This window comes from Malus sylvestris, chromosome 9, assembly GCF_916048215.2.
Source record: "Malus sylvestris chromosome 9, drMalSylv7.2, whole genome shotgun sequence".
In the NCBI taxonomy this organism is placed as follows: Eukaryota; Viridiplantae; Streptophyta; class Magnoliopsida; order Rosales; family Rosaceae; genus Malus; species Malus sylvestris.
The window spans coordinates 30998873-31015782 of record NC_062268.1 but is presented as its reverse complement, the minus strand read 5'-3'; the positions used below and the strand labels follow the sequence as shown (position 1 = coordinate 31015782).

Below are 16910 nucleotides of genomic sequence, written 5' to 3'. Positions count from 1 at the left end.
TTCCATTATAGTATCGATTTGTTACTTTGGCGATGGTTGCTGTGCTATCACAGTGAATAAGCACAGCATGAATTGGTTTCTCCCACAATGGAATGTCAGATAGAAGGTCTCTCAACCATCCTGCTTCTTCACTAGCTATTGTTAGGGTAATCATCTCAGATTCCATAGTTGACTGTGCAAGTATGGTCTGTTTTTTTGATTTCCACGAAACTGCAGCTCCGGCTATATTAAAAATATAACCACTCGTAGCTTTAGAATCTTCTGAGAGTGTATTCCAATCGGCATCACTGTATCCTTCAAGAACAGCGGGAAACTTACCATAACATAGACCGAAATTGATGGTCCTCTTAAGGTATCTCATTACCCTTTCAATTGCATACCAGTGTTCCATACTAGGATTACTGGTGTATCTACACAGAACCCCAACTGCATAGGCCAAATCTGGCCTAGTACAATCAGTAGCGTATCGAAGACTACCAATGATGCTGGCATACTCAACCTGTCTAATACTTTCACCACTGTTTTTGAATAACTTAACACTTGGATCATAAGGGGTACAAGCAGGTTTACAGTCAAAATATTTGTACTTCTTCAAAACTTGTTCTAAGTAATGTGATTGACTTAGAGAAAAACCATTCTTAACTTTAATAACTTTTATTCTGAGGATTAAGTTTGCCTCTCCTAGGTCCTTCATGTCAAAGTTATTACTAAGCAAGGTTTCAACTTTGTTTACCAGGTGAACATTTGATCCAAAGATAAGCATATCATCAACATATAAGCATATTACGATACACATATTGTTCTTAGTTTTAATATACATGCATTTATCACTTTCATTTACTTTGAAGCCATTATCAAGAAGTAAACAATCAAATTTAGCATGCCACTACTTAGGTGCTTGTTTCAGGCCATAAAGTGATTTAGTTAATTTACAAACTTTATGTTCTTGTCCAGGTACTACAAAACCATCAGGTTGATCCATGTAAATTTCTTCCTCTAATTCTCCATTTAAAAAAGCAGTTTTAACGTCCATTTGATGCACAACAAGATTGTAAAGAGAAGCTAATGCAAACATTACTCTAATGGAAGTAATTCTGGAAACAGGAGAGTAAGTGTCAAAGAAGTCGACATTTTCCCTTTGTCTAAAACCTTTGGCTACTAACCTTGCTTTAAACTTATCTATCGAGCCATCAGGTTTAAGCTTCTTCCTCAACACCCATTTACAGCCTATAGTTTTACATCCTGGAGGTAGCTCTACCAAGTGCCAGGTTCTATTTGCTTCCAGTGAATCTATCTCATCATTTATGGCTTTTTGCCATGAATCTGCATCCACAGAAGACAGAGCTTCTTGAATTGTTGAGGGAATTTCTTCCAGTGCATATGTGTGGAAGTCTCCCCCAAAATCCTTGGTGACTTTGGTTCTCTTGCTCTTTCTTGGTTCGAAACTAGTTTCGACCGAATCATTCTGAACATTACTGTTCATTCTATCCTTCTCTAAATTAGTTGAGGTAGAACCCCCACTATTCCTTGACATAAAAGGAAAAATGTTCTCAAAGAAATCAGCATCATTAGACTCAATAATAACATGGTTCCTTAAGTTATAAAATCTATATGCTTTGCTGTGTAGTGCATAACCAATAAAGACACATTTAAGAGCCCTACTTTCTAGTTTTGACCTTTTAGGATCAGGTTTTCTTACATAGGCTAAACAGCCCCAGGTTCTTAAGTAAGAAACATTAGGTTTTTTGTTTTTCCAGGTTTCAAACGGTGCTGTTTTAGAGTTTGAAGAGGGAACTCTATTAAAAACATAACAAACAGTTAAAATAATTTCACCCCACCAGTATGAAGCACAACCAGAGTTAAGTTGCATAGCTACTGTTAGTTCACAAAGAGTCCTATTTTTTCTTTCTGCTTTGCCATTCATTTCTGGAGAGTAAGGTGCAGTGGTCTCATGTATTATACCTAGATTTTTACAAAACCCATTAAAGGCAGCAGACTCATATTCTAGACCCCTATCACTGCGAAGCCTTTTTATTTTTTGATTGAATTGATTCTCTACTTCAGTTAAGAAGACTTTAAACATGTCAAGTGCTTCACTCTTGTTTTTCAGTAGGTAAACAAAGCAATAGTTTGAGCAGTCATCTATAAAGGTGATGAAGTAGCGTTTTCCATTTCTTGTAATCACACCATCAAACTCACATATATCAGAGTGGATTAGATCAAGTAATTCAGTTTCTCTAAGTGCAGACTTGTGTGGTTTTTTCGTGATTTTTGCCTGACTACAATGTTCACATTTATCAAACTCTTTTAATGAGATTTTAGGAATTAGTCCTAAGCTACTTATCTGATTTACTAGTTTCTTATTCACATGGCATAATCTAGCATGCCACAAATTGAAAGAGGATAGCAAGTAAGCAGAAACAAGAGTTTTATTCATAACATCAATATTAAGCTTGAACATTCCATCAGTGGCATACCCCTTTCCCACAAAGACACTATTCTTTGTGAGAGTATACATGTCAGCTCCAATGGTTTGTGTGAAACCAGCTTTATTAATGAGATAACCTGAAACCAGGTTCTTTCTGATCTCTGGGACATGCAGCACTTCCTTTAGAATAATAGTCTTCCCTAAGGTAAACTTGAGTTCGACTTCTCCAACTCCAGCAACATGTGTTGAGTGAGAGTCACCCAATAGAACCCTTCTATTTTCCGAGTCAGTGTAGGACTTAAAGAGTCCACGATCATAGCAGACATGGCGTGATGCCTCAGTGTCCACCCACCACCCCTCGGATCCATCAACTAGGTTGATCTCAGACACCATTGCAACAAGCTGATCCTCAGTAAGATTAACTTAAGGAACATTTCTCCGCTTGTTGCGACAGTTACGAGCCAGATGTCCAGGCTTATCACATTTGTAGCACAAAAATGACACAACTGTATCATTTCTTGAATGGGGTATCTTCCTGTTATTAGTGCGACCGATATTTTGTACCTTTATCGAGTTCTTGTTGCTGGAGTGAGACTTGGTGACTGTCTTCAGATTCTTGCCATTGGGTTTGAGAACAACAGCAACATGATTCTTGAAGTAAGGTTTCTTGTTGCTATTTGAGATGACGAGAACCTCTTCTCGCATATCTTGCTTCCTTGCTTCTTCCTCGATTCGAAGACGAGTAATTAGGCTTTCAAGAGAAAATTCTTTTGTCTTGTGTCGCAGGTCCTTCTTGAATTCCTTCCAGCTTGGAGGCAGCTTGTCAATGATGACAGCAACCTGGAACTGTTCATCCAGGTTCATGCCTTCAGATATTATCTCATGAGTGATCTTCTGTAACTCATGGGATTGAGCCTCTACTGACTTGTCGTCTGTCATTAGGAACTTGAGGTAGCGACTGACTGCAAATTTCTTGGCTCCCGCTTCCTCAGTGTCATACTTCTTTTGGAGTGCATCCCAGAGTTCCTTAGCAGTTTTACAGGAAGAATAATAGTCATAGAGATCATCACATAAACCATTTAAGACATAGTTTTTGCAGAGAAAGTCATTTTCATTCCATGTTTGAAACAATTTGAATTGTTTAGCAGTTGGATTATCAGGTAGAGGTGGCAACTTAGAAGTGCAATTTAAAGCAATTTTCTTTGTAGTTAAGAAGAACAACATCTTTTGTCTCCAGCGTTTAAAGTGAAGCCCTTTGAACTTAACAGGTTTGTTAAGATCAGTGACGAAGGGAGTGATTTCATTGTCCATGGCAGAAATAAAACGTCTTAAAATTGTTAGAAGCACTGCACAAATCAAGAACAAGGAGCGAAATTACCAAACAAGTTGAAGAACCAACAGAAGCACAAAAGTATCTTGGGTTGAGTCGCGAACAATGTCTCTCTCTTTAAGACATTTCGCGGCTCTGCCCAAGGTGTGCAAGCAGTCACAATCACCACGCCGTCCCCAGGATAAAACAGCCCAGTATCACTACTAACTAGATCTTTCTTGCACTGAGAAAGATCTCACGCTATCACTCACTATCTTACTCAATGTTCTCTGAAATACTGGTTTTTTTGTTTTTGTTTTTGATCAGTGTATATATCTCAAAATTGGAAGCCTAGTTTTATACTACATTTGAAATACTAACGTTGAGAAGGTTGAGAAGAAAGTGCCCTTCAAAACCGGCCATTAAATCAGGGAGCCTTATCAAATAGGTTGGATAAAACATGTATTCAAAGTAAATCTTTCTGTTGGGAATGATTCTCCACAAAACTAGGAAACTAACGTAAACCCTAATTGACTAGTTCCACGTTCCAAGTTTTTTAAATAAACATGCAAACCCTAACAGTTTGCACTTTCCCCATGGCATGCAGGCTGCCAAAAGTATGGCCACCACCAAATATATATATATATATATATATATATATATATATATATATTAGTCATTCCCACGGCAAGTCTACCACATCCATCACCAAGTAAAAAGCAGCCTAGTCTACCTAGGTTTCCTATAATTTAAACTCATCCCTGCATCATCTTGATGGCTGTCACTTAAATCCAATCCCATCCACACATTCACACACCAGTTGTGCTGTCATACTTCAAGACATATATCTCATAATAAATCATTATTAAAAGATAATTATGATAAAAATCATAACTTTAAAAATCATTATCTTTTAATAATGACCTTTATTTCTTGATCCAACAGTCAGGAGCTATGTTCACACAACGGCCTTGATTTCACAGGCCGATGATATAAATTTGGGTCCAAACACACCCATTTAAATTTCACGTGTAACCGTTTATTTGTTTAAACGGTTACCCATAACTGTAATCGTGAATTTTAAATGGACGGGTAACTGTGGTTACCCATATCCATGGGTATTTTGCCCATCCTTTCAGAGACTCCTACCGTGTTCTCAGTAGCATGTGAGCTTTCATCACGGAGCTCACACTTCGTTCATGGTTGCACATCGAAGAAAGCAAGAGACGTACACTTCAGCATTGTGACATATATCCAGGCTATTCCGAATGATCAACTTCATGATCGTGTCTGTCGCAAACTTGTTTTGAATTTCGGATATTTGGGATTTCAATTTCAGATTTGAGGAAATTGTTAGTCTTCATATTCCTTAATTGTAGTAATGATCTTTCTTTCTTTTCTTTTTATTCCATTGCTTGATAGTTTTCTCTTCAGTGTTCTTACTTCATCTTCAATGCAATGCACATCTGCATATTTGGTGACCTGTGAGAGCCATATGTATAAAGTTGGATGAGTGAATAGTGAATCCCGCTTTACTTGAATTGAACGTTGCGTACAACCATGGATATTACCTGAATTAATGAGCCACACATTTCAAATATTTATTAATTAAACACAAATAAAGTACTGGATCCCGATTCTCTACATTTAAGCTGGATCATAAAGTAATATATCAAAATTCACATTTCCCTCCCAGCAATGCATGGTACCATGCATGCATTAAAGTAATTTACTTAATTCCTCCATTATTACTGCCTTAAATTTTATGATGGCTGGTTTTTTTTTTCTTTTCTCCGTACAAATAATGTATTTACATTAAAGGAAAATGTATTTGGTCGATCTCATTCTTTTTTATGTTTCAAAACGATTCTGAGATGGCCAGCTGCAGCTTCTCCTGCTCAGTAAGCGAGTGACGGAAGTGGCACCGGTGACCGTAAGGACACGCACCGCCAGCTAACACCATCCGGCAGAGCTGAGTCTTGTAGCGCGGGTGCCTCATCACTGGACGGAGCTCCCTAACGCCGTGAGCGAACTGGCAATTCTCCCCGTACGGACACGTCCCGGTCTCCTCCCACTTGTTGCACAACTCCGTCTTCAGCATGCCCTGATTGAACACCTTCATCTCGCTTTGCTGCACTTGCGCAAACGCTAACATCATCCACTTTATATATAATCATAATTATAATTATTTATTTATGTGAATTTAATTCTTTTTAATTGGTTAAGTTTGAAGTTATAGTTTAAACTCACAGTCACCGGTCTAGAAACGAGTTGATTAGGGACTCGTGGCCGAGTCGAGGAGCGAACCGAAATGCTTTTGGGGAGGGAGATCCGGTCCGTGTTGACGAGTCGGTTACGCTCGATGACGCTAGTCGGACTGATATCAGAGGACTCTTCCGAAATGACACCGTCGTGAGGACCGAGATATCCAAATCCGAGTCGCTGGAAGTCGTCGAGAAACGATGCCGCCATCGGACTCTGATATGCGGACGACGACGATGACGAGAGGAGGCAGCTCTGGAAGGCTGCCTGCGAAGAGAGGAGCTTGACGAGGTCGGTGTTCGCCGATCGGAGTTGAGCGTTCTCGCGGCGGAGTGAGTCGAGCTCGTTAGTGAGGTTGCGGAGGTGAGAATTGCATAGGTCGTAGTGGTCGCGGAGCTCCTGGTACTCGAGGACCAGCTGAGCCTGGTTGAGGTTGTGCGACGTCGTACTGTGGTGGTGGTGGTCATCGGAGTCTGAATCCGAGAAGGAGGTGGAGCGAGTGGAGGGAGTGAGAGAGAGGGAACTTGGAAGTGTGTATTTTGGCGGGAAAAGTGTGCGGTACATGGAGTCGCAATCGTCCCCGAAATCTCGGGAGGAATCGGGCGAGTTTGGGAAGGCAGTGTTGGTGTTGGTCTCCATGTAATATATTATATTGAATATGAATTAAGGGAAAGAAATTGAGGAGAGCTGAGAGTGGAAGGGGAGCATCAAAACAGTTAGAGTCCATAACTGAATTTATATGTTATTTGTTAGCTGTGTAGTTAGAGAGAGAGAGAGAGAGGGAGGGAGGGGGGGAGGGAGGGGTTGCTGTTGCTGTTGGTGTTGTTTGTTGTTTGTTGTTGTTGGTGGAGATGGTGCAATGCAAGGGAATGTTTGGCTTGGTGTTGAAGTTTAGTGTGTGTGAGGTGAAGATGGAAGCTAATAGCTTAACTAGAGAGAGAGAGAGAGAGAGAGAGAGAGAGAGAGAGAGAGAGAGAGAGAGAGAGAGAGAGAGAGAGGTTGGTTGGATGAAGACTGGCGTTGTTAGAGGAAAGAAGTTCTATATTGTAAGTAAGGTTTAATAATAATTGTATTTGTATGTTGATGGTTTGCTTGTATATCACAACTTTAACAAACTCTCTTATATGGCCCCTCCTTTTGGTAACTGGCACCTTCTCAATCAAACATACAATGTGACCATTTAGCTTCTTGTGTAACCAACAACCAACCTCGTCTCCCCCTCACAAAAGGTATTCTTATTTCATTTTATTGTTTTGGCTATTTGTGGAACATCTTACTTTTTTTGTTTTAAGTTTTAATTTTTATGTTTGAAATACGAGGAAACTATATGAGAGAATTGAAAGATGAAGAAGGGAGATGAGAGAGGGGAAAATAATAAAGAGCAAAAAGCATTATGAATGTTTATATTGACAGCATTTTTTTAGGAAACGTTGCATGAGTGCCGCATTTTTGTCCAATTAGAACACAATACCGGGTTTTTCATGTTGGATGTATGCCCTAAAAGCAATCAAGATTAGTGGATTGCTTAAGTAATACAAGGATTAGCCATAATTTAATGGATAAATTACATTTCACCACTTCAACATTGGGTCACATAATAAACTCAAATCTTATCTTTTAAATATTGCAATATATCATACATCAATTTACAAATTAGTTGCAATATTACACTCTATTAAAAAATTTGTCAATTTGATCATTAATTGATGTTATGGCAAGTGTAAGTCCTACATGTTTGTAGACATGATCATCAAATTTGTGCAACATGACAGAAAAAAGTTTAATTATTTAAGAAAGCCAAAAAAGAAAGAAAAAAAAAATGTTATTCTCAACATCTATTTGTACTATCTCTCTAATAGAGATATAACTCACATATATTGGTAGACTCTACCTCTATGAAAGAGATTATACAAATAATGATACAAATAAATGGTAAGTATAGCACTACTCAATAAAAAGAAAGTTTAATTTTTCCTTCTTCCTTCAAGGGTGCTAGCTTTTATTGTAGCCTATTTTATCTGACTAAGGGAAGGGGGGTCGGCGGCAAGGAGAGATTGTAGAGAGAGATGTGTTTATAGGAATGTAGGGGAATGTGTGTGTTATTCCTCCCTACGTAGTGCCTTTATTTATAGTAATAGGAGGGAGAAGAAATCCTTCAACCCCAAAGAATACAAGTCCATATAGGAAAGAATAACTAGAATCAAATCTAATCTAATCTAGGATTTACACAATCACACTTAAACTAGAAAAGTTTATAACACTCCCCCTTGAGTGTGTAAATACTCAAGATAGATTCAGCATCATGTAGAATTTGAGGAAGTCAACTCTTCGACATTGATTCTAGGAACAATGTTATTCTCAACAAGATAGGAACTTGCATAAGAAAGTAAGTCTCACTAAAAAACCCTAAGGCTATGGCAAAAACCCGACTAGGGAAAAAATCCATAGTCTAAGGAAAAATGCATGAGTAATGCAAAGTCAAATGAAACGTCTACGGGACGTCATCACGGATATGATTAACCCAAGGTGGGTGCCTCGTTAAAACCTAGTTAGGTAGTGAAAACCCATTGGAAAAAATGCTCCTAATCGTAGGGAAAATGAGTACATTAAGATCAAGCAAGTATTCTTTAGAATACTCCCCTTGAGTTCGACACAATTCCAAATATAACTAGCAAGGTTACAACTTAAAAAGTTTACGTATACCAATTCCTTGAACAAGCTTATGAAACATCGCCTTCAGTAGTGATTTGGTGAAGAAATAGGCCAAATTGTCTTGTGAATGGATTTGCGTGACTTCAATCTTCTGATGCTCTTGTTGTTAATGTGAGAAGAAGAACTTTGGCACAATGTGCTTGGTGTTGTCTCATTTGATGTAACCCTTCTTGAGATGTTCAATGCATGTTGTGTTGTCTTCATAGATCGTCGTCGAGACATCCACGATAGGGTAAAGATCATAGGAGCTTTAAATATAGCCCACAACTACTCTCAACCAAAAGCATTCTCGAGTTGCTTCATGTAAGGCAACAATTTCAGCATGGTTAGACGAAGTGGCAACTAAGGTCTGTTTAGTTGACCTCCAAGAGATTGCGATGCCTCTAACGGTAAAGACATAACCCTTTTGAGAACGCTCCTTGTGCAGATCAAATAAGTATCATGCGTTGGCATAACCAAGAAGGCGAGAACCAACTTGAGATAAGGAGGTGCAGCATCACTCGAAGATCTACATGGATAGAACAAGCCTAAATCTGTAGTACCTTTAAGGTAACGAAAGATGTCTTTAAAACCAGTCCAGGGTCTGCGTGTTAGTGCATTACTGTATCTTGCCAAAAGATTAACAGTGAAGGAGATGTTGGGTCTAGTGCATTGAGCTAAGTATAATAAAGCACATATCGCACTTAGATAAGGTACTTCAGGCTCCAAAATCTCTTTATCATCCTCTTTCGGACGAAAGGAATCCCATTTTGTATCTAGCGATCGAACGACCATAGGAGTACTCGAAGGCTTCGCTTTATCCTCGTTAAAGTGGGACAACACCTTCTGGGTGTAGTTCGTTTAATGTACTAAGATTCCATCTAAACTTTGCTCTATCTTGAGATCGAGATGGCATCGAGTCTTTCCTAGATCTTTCATCTCAAATTCTGACTTCAGGTGTTTCGCAATTCTCGCGAGCTCTTCAGGAGTTCTGATAAGGTTTATGTCATCGACATATACTACAATTATCGCAAAACAAGAATGTGACTTCTTAATGAACACACATGGGCATAATTTGTTGTTCACATATCCCTGATTAGTCAAATTCTCGCTCAGACGGTTATACCACATTCCTTCGGATTGCTTCAAACTGAAGAGTAAACACCTCAACTGAATTGAGAGTGTGTTCCAAGGTTTGGAAATATTTGATCCAGTCAATGTAAGTCATTCGGGAACTTTCATATAGAATTCATTATCAAGATCCCCATATAGATACGCAGTTACTACATTCATCAACTGCATACTCAGTTTTTCAGAAACTACCAAACTGATAAGGTAGCGAAAAGTAATCACATCCATAACGAGTGAATAAGTTTTGTCATAGTCAATCCCGGGATGTTGTGAGAAACCTTATGCAATAAAACGAGCTTTGTAACGCACAATTTGGTTCTTCTTATTACACTTCCAAATGAAAACCCACTTGTAGCCAACGGGCTTCACATGTGAACGAGTAGGAGCTACAGGTCCAAACACCTTACGTTTCGCAAGCGAATCGAGCTCGACTTGGATTGCTTGTTTCTAGTTTGACTAATTGGTTCTACGTTGACATTCATTAATGAAATAGGGTTCAATGTCATCGCTCAACATGATCTCAGTAGCTACTGTATATGCTAATGCATCGTTGATGATCATCTCATTTCTACACCACACATCATCTAAGCTAGCATAATAGACCAAAATCTCACAATTTTAAGGAGGTGGATTCGTCTTTTCAATGATGATTCCGTAATCTAGAATTTCCTTATGAGTTGGATATAATGAGTAAGCGACAGCTGGATTCACGGTAGGCTCTTCACGTGCCTATGTCGTGGGTTTACTTTTTCGAGGGTGTGAATCCTTTGAACCAAGAGGTCTGCCACACTTACATGTAGGAGCAGATGATTGGCTAGCAACTAATGTACGTGGATCACCAAAATTGGCATCTCAAGCCTCTAGGAGGGAAATCCGTCGTACATTTGGTACATCCATCTTTGCAAGTGTATTCACAGCTAGAATATGTGATCTTGTCACTCACACTAGATTGGTGAAAGCATATGGCATGCTCTGAACTATACTCTGGAGATCTAATATGCGTTGCACTTCAGTTTCAGACTGAGCGGTGCGGGGATCTAAATGAGACAAAGTGTGAGTCATCCACGATAATTCGCGTGGTTATTTAAGAACGTTACCGTTCTTATCTCCCCTTAATGACGGGAATATTGTCTCATAAAAGTGACAATCCACGAAACGAGTGGTAAACACATCGCCTGTCAAAGGTTCTAAGTAACGAATAATTGAAGGAGAATCATATCCGACATAGATTCGCATCATTCGCTGAGGCCCTATTTTTGTACATAAGGATGGAGAAATCGACACGTAGACCGCACAACAAAAAACGAGCATATGCGATACGGCGGGTTCGTATCTGGTAACCAACTGAAGGACGCTATATGGTTGGGTCGCAACAGGCCTCAGGTAGGCTAACATGGTTACGTGCAATATTGTATGGCCCCAAGCAGCGATTGGGAGCTTGGTATGTATGACCAATGATTGAGCAATCATTTGTAAACGCTTAATGAATACCTCTGCCAGGCCGTTTTGGGTGTGAACATGGCATACTGGATGTTCAACTTCAACCCCAACCGACATGCAATAGTCATCAAAAGTTTTAGATGTGAATTCTCCAGCATTATCCAATCGAATAGTTTGATTGGATAATCAGGATGGTGAGCCTTGAGCTTAATAACCTGAGCCAACAGTTTAGAGAAAGCAGCGTTCCTTGTGGACAACAAGCACAAGTGTAACCAACGTATAAAAGCGTCAACCAAAATCATAAAATATCTAAATGGTCAGCAGGGAGAGTGAATCGGTCCACAAATTTCCCCCTGAATCTTGTTATAAGAAAGCTTAGTAATAAGCTTTCCCATTGAACATGTTTCACATGCGATTCTTTGAATCAAACCTAAACTTCAGGTTAGTGGATGCCTATGTGATGATTTGAGGATACAACGCATTGTTATTCGTCCAGGGTGTCCCAAACAATCATGCCAAAGTGTAATTTCATGCGCGGTCCCAGAGGTAGGGCCGGCCACATAGTGGCTCTCTATGGGACATATGGTCGTAGTAAACAGGCTACTCAAGATACGCTCCATCTTCTCTAGAATACACTTCTGGCCATATTTTAGGAAGTTATGCACATAAATTCAACTCTGTTTTCTACATGGGTTTCACCGTGGTAATTGTTATCTTTAATGCCCTTAAAACTTAACAACATTCTTCTGGAATGTGGAGAATAAAGTGCCTCATCAATGGTCAAAATTGTACCATTGAACAACATCATGCGTGCCTTACCATATCCTTTGATCACGTTGGATGGGCTTGAGAGTGTTGTCAGATGTGCATTCTTAGGTATGAAGTTAGTGAAATAGATGCGTTCACGTAAAACGGTGTACGTGGTTGCACTGTCTGCCAGACAACTAACTTCCCCACTAGTCATACCTAGAACGAAAAATTAATTTGAATCGGTCACAAGCATAAAAGTTCTAAAAACCAAATATCCATTCAAAATAATTTTATGTATTCAAGGACTGAAATTAATTAAAAACTTAATATCCAAAAAACAAATAACCAACAAATAATCCAAACATAAAGGAAAATTGTTCAAAATTAACCAAAAAAACAAGGAAGGGTTCGGCCACTACTGTGGAATTCGGCCACAATGTATTCAACTAAAAAAAAAAAGTTTATGTCTAAGATTCTAATCTTCCATAGGTTAGGGAGCTTCTAGGCTTTGATTCCTCCCTTAGATAGGCCTTGGCTCTGTTGACCTTGAAGGGATGGCTTCTGGCAGCCCCTACCACGTCTCTTTTGGTGTTTTGGCCGTTGGTTCATGCTATAGTATGCTTCAGGCACAGCAGTCGCCCTAGTAGGTCGAGCTTGATGATTTTTCATCAACATCTAATTCAGCTTTTCAACGAGAAATAAAACAGAGATGAAATCTAAAAACTTAGTGAACTTCTAAGCTATATATTGTTTTTGCTGGATAATATTAGTAGCAGAAGTCGAATAAGTCTTCTCCAAAAGATCCTCTTCAATCAAAGTCTCGATACAAACCTTGAGAAGTGATCGGATTCAACAAACTTCAGAATTATATTAATTCACATACTTAAAGTCTTGGAAGCACAAGTCCTGCCAATCATATCTTACTTCAGGCAAGAAGATGTCCTTTTAGTGATCAAAACGATCAGCCAAAGCAACCCATAGTGCTCGTGGATCCTCTTCAGCAAGGTACTCAGTTTGCAGGACGTCATGAATATGTCTTCGGATGAAGATCATAGCAGTGGCTTTCTCAGCTTTGCCAACCGGGTTGTCTATCTCATCTTCAATGGCGGGATGTGAATTCTTTGCAATGAGGTGGAGCTTCATATCTTGGACTCACTTAAGGTAGTTCCTTCCAGAGACCTTTAAAGCGGTGAAGTCGAGTTTGTTCAAATTTGATATGTTCCTATCACAAACTAGATGGAAAAGATGTGGTTAGTGCAATGGAGAAAATAATCAATTCATTGACATAGGAGTAGAACATTCAGGTTCTAATAGACTTGTATTAGTTAAAATTCGCATGAAAAAACTTTAGGTTTTCATTGGTGATGGAAAACTTAAGGTTTCAAACAAGGTATGTTTTTAGAAACTTTAGGTTTCGAAATAATTATGAACTTCAGGTTCATATGTTCCTGCAAACAAACGCAAATATATATACAGAAATATGCAACAAGAAAATATGCAAATAGAACTTTAGGTCTATGATTATAATTGAATTAAGGGACACTTTAGATGCGGTCCCTAACTACCAATGTTCTTTGACTGAAACCTTCATGGCTTTTAGTTTTTTATCGAAGTCCCTGACATTAATGTAATAATGTATTTCTATGTAGGTTATTATATTTTTAAATTAAAAATAAAATTTGTAGTTATTTATATTAATGACATTTTAAATAAAACCCATAATTTATGAGATTAAAAATATTAAAGATGAATTATACTCTCCAATATATTTTTTGTGTGTGTGTGTACATGGGTACGTTCATCAAAGCTAACCCAAAAATTGTTGTACCAAAATATGGGTACATTTTCAAAAAAAAAAAAAGAAGAAGATATTAAGCTTAATAACATGTTTTAAATTTCTTCTATTAAACTTTGACATTGATACATTCTCAAATCAACGAAATAAAATATACCCATATAAGTATAAAAAATGGATTAGAGAAAAGATTGAATGAATTTTATATAAAAAATAGGTACGTTTTATATTAAAAAAAGGGTACATTTTTCTTATAACAAATTGGTATATTTAAGATTGGGTACAAATAAGATTAAAAATTTGAAAATTTTCCATAAAAATTTAATGGGTACAAACTTATTCTAATTTTATTTTTTATATTTTGGAAATGTTTGAATTGATAAGGGTGTGAGAATTAAAACTCTAAATCAATTACTAATTTTTATTATAAAAATTATGTAACTTACATGTAATTCATTAATATATTATTGTTAGGGACTTTGATCAAAATCTAAAAATTGATAAGGTCTTAATCAATGAACATTAGAAACTAGGGACTGGATACTAATTTTTCCTTGAATTAATTATTTGGACTTCGGGCCAAATTTAAAGTGCGGGTGAAAAATTATAAAACCCAAATTGTTAAGCTCGGGGCCCAAAAAATAGACCAAAGCCCACGGGTGGACTGAGCAAATTATTAGCCGTGAGGTCTAAGCTTGAAATAGGTTGGGATAGGCTCGGGTAGCAGGCCTACGGCTGCAGGCCCAGAGATAGGGAATGGGTTAAAAGGAAGCCCAGATGGACTCTAATCTAGTGCTATGTGGTGCACCAATGCTCCAGCAAAGTTGGATCATGTACGGGTAGGACACGAATGTACCAGTAAGGGCTGGGACCTGGTGTGTCGCAGACGTATGGGACATTATAGCCCTAAGGGCTAGTGTGGCGCCTAAGCCAAGCTTTGGATTGTGGGATGCAATATGTGAGCCCATATTAGTAAATCTCTCCAATGGACTGAAAAAGAACACCAAAGCCCAACAGGCTGGTGTTTGGAGCAAGGGTAGCCAAGCCTAAGTGGACTCGGGTAAGGACCAAAAATATCCCAGCTTCGCTGGGTAAGGTCACCGGAGTTGAGGCTAGTGCCGCCATTGTTAGTGGCCATGTTCTTGGTGAATTTTAGTTGAGGGAAGCACGAATTCGACCTGGAACCCTATTCTGGACGGAGAAAGTTTGATTTCTTAGCGTTGGGTGTGAAAATCATAGGGATTTCAAATTGAAATCCTCGAAAACTTAATGAAATTCGACGGGAATTTCAATGATCGTTGTCAGAGATGATGAATTTATCCCAAAAATCACAACTTCGTGTCGTGGTTCTCAATGGAGAGAGAGAGAGAGAGAGAGGTGCTGGCTCTCAGCTTGTTGCTTGGCTCAGTCACACATGTTGCAGGCCTAGTGATGACAGCTCGACGCGGCATGGCTTGGAAGCCCACTGCTCGCAATGGATTGGATGGGTTTTGAGAAAATCCTTAATTTTAATCTTTTTTCTTGATTCCATATTATAAAATTTTAATTCAATTGTATGCATAATCAATCAAATATTTTAATGCATGAGCAGTTATTTGATGCAATTCATGACAATATCAAATTCACATAATTCAACAATTATGAATATAATGCATACACAATTTATGTAGAATCTAAAATTCGAAAAACGTAAAGTTGGGCATGTATTATGGTGAATGTTCATGCTATCAGGGCTGCAAAAATATCGAGATAACAACCATTGTTTTGGAAGAACCTGATTGCGTGATGATATAAGTGAATTGGTTTGATGCAGAAAATCTGCTCGTCAGATTCCTAAGCGCAGCGGTAGGAACGTGCTGATAACGTGTTGTAGCCTATTTTATCTGACTAAGGGAAAGGGGGTCGTGGCAAGGAGAGATTGTAGAGAGAGATGTGTTTGTAAGAATGTAAGGGAACGTGTGTTATTCCTCCCTACGTAGGGCATTTATTTATAGTAATAAGAGAGAAGAAATCCTTCATCCCCAAGGAATACAAGTCCATATAGGAAAGAATAACTAGAATCAAATCTAATCTAGGATTTATACAATCACACTTAAACTAGGAAAGTTTATAACAACTTTAATTTTTTCACTCTAATTATTCTTCTTCCTTAGTCATCTTATTTTTTTTCTACTGGGCTTGCAACGGGTTAATAAATCTTTCAGGTTTGACGAACAATTCCTATCAAATTGGTGTTATTCCTTTCAACACAAGCTCATCTAGCATAAATCCATCGGAGTCGGGCTTGAAGGGGTCGGTTTGAAGATTGGTTTAGGGTTTGAATCGAAAGAGAAAAGGAAGTCAATTCCTCGAGCACTTACCCAAATTCCCAATTTACTCCAATTTGAAATATCAAAGTTCATTTCCAACTCCAAAGTCGAAGTCATCAACCACAATTCGAAAAATTACCACCAAGTTTTAGATACTCATCCAAAAAATTCAACAAATTGAAAAAAAAATAAAATAAAATAAAAAAGGAGCACTTTACTATTACAGTGTAGTGGTCGAGATTCAAGGGGATGTGTAACATCCCACATCGCCCAGGGGTGTGGATCTTGTAAGCCTTATATGTATATTCCCATCTCTACCTAGCACGAGGCCTTTTGGGAGTTCACTGACTTCGGGTTCCGTGGGAACTCCGAAGTTAAGCGAGTAGCGCGCAAGAGCAATCTCATGATGGGTGACCCACTGGGAAGTTCTCAGGTGCAATCCCATGATGGGTGACCCACTGGGAAGTTCTTGTGTGAGTTCCCAGAAATAAAACCGTAAGGGCATGGTTGGGGCCCAAAGCGGACAATATCATGTTACGATGGAGTTGAGCCTGGGATGTGGTGGGGCCCGGGCCAAGATGTGACAATTTGGTATCAGAGCCAATCCATGGCTGAATGTGTACCAACGAGGACGTCGAGCCCCTAAGGGGGGGTGGATTGTAATATCCCACATCGCCTAGGGGTGTGGATCCTGTGAGCCTTCTATGTATATTCTCATCTCTACCTAGCACGAGGCATTTTGGGAGCTCATTAACTTCGGGTTCCGTGGGAACTCCGAAGTTAAGCGAGTTGCAC

General features: G+C 38.8%; 1 protein-coding gene across 1 annotated transcript; it reads right to left on the bottom strand.

Moving 5' to 3' along the window:
• Positions 1–5328: 5328 nt before the first annotated feature.
• Positions 5329–6722, bottom strand: LOC126582900 (zinc finger CCCH domain-containing protein 14-like). The gene is made up of 2 exons (XM_050247128.1): positions 5988–6722; positions 5329–5868 (listed from the first exon to the last, which is right to left on the bottom strand). The coding sequence occupies exons 1-2, from the start codon at positions 6636–6638 to the stop codon at positions 5596–5598; spliced, it is 924 nt and encodes a 307-aa protein (XP_050103085.1). The 5' UTR covers positions 6639–6722; the 3' UTR covers positions 5329–5595.
• Between the last annotated feature and the right edge of the window lie 10188 nt (positions 6723–16910).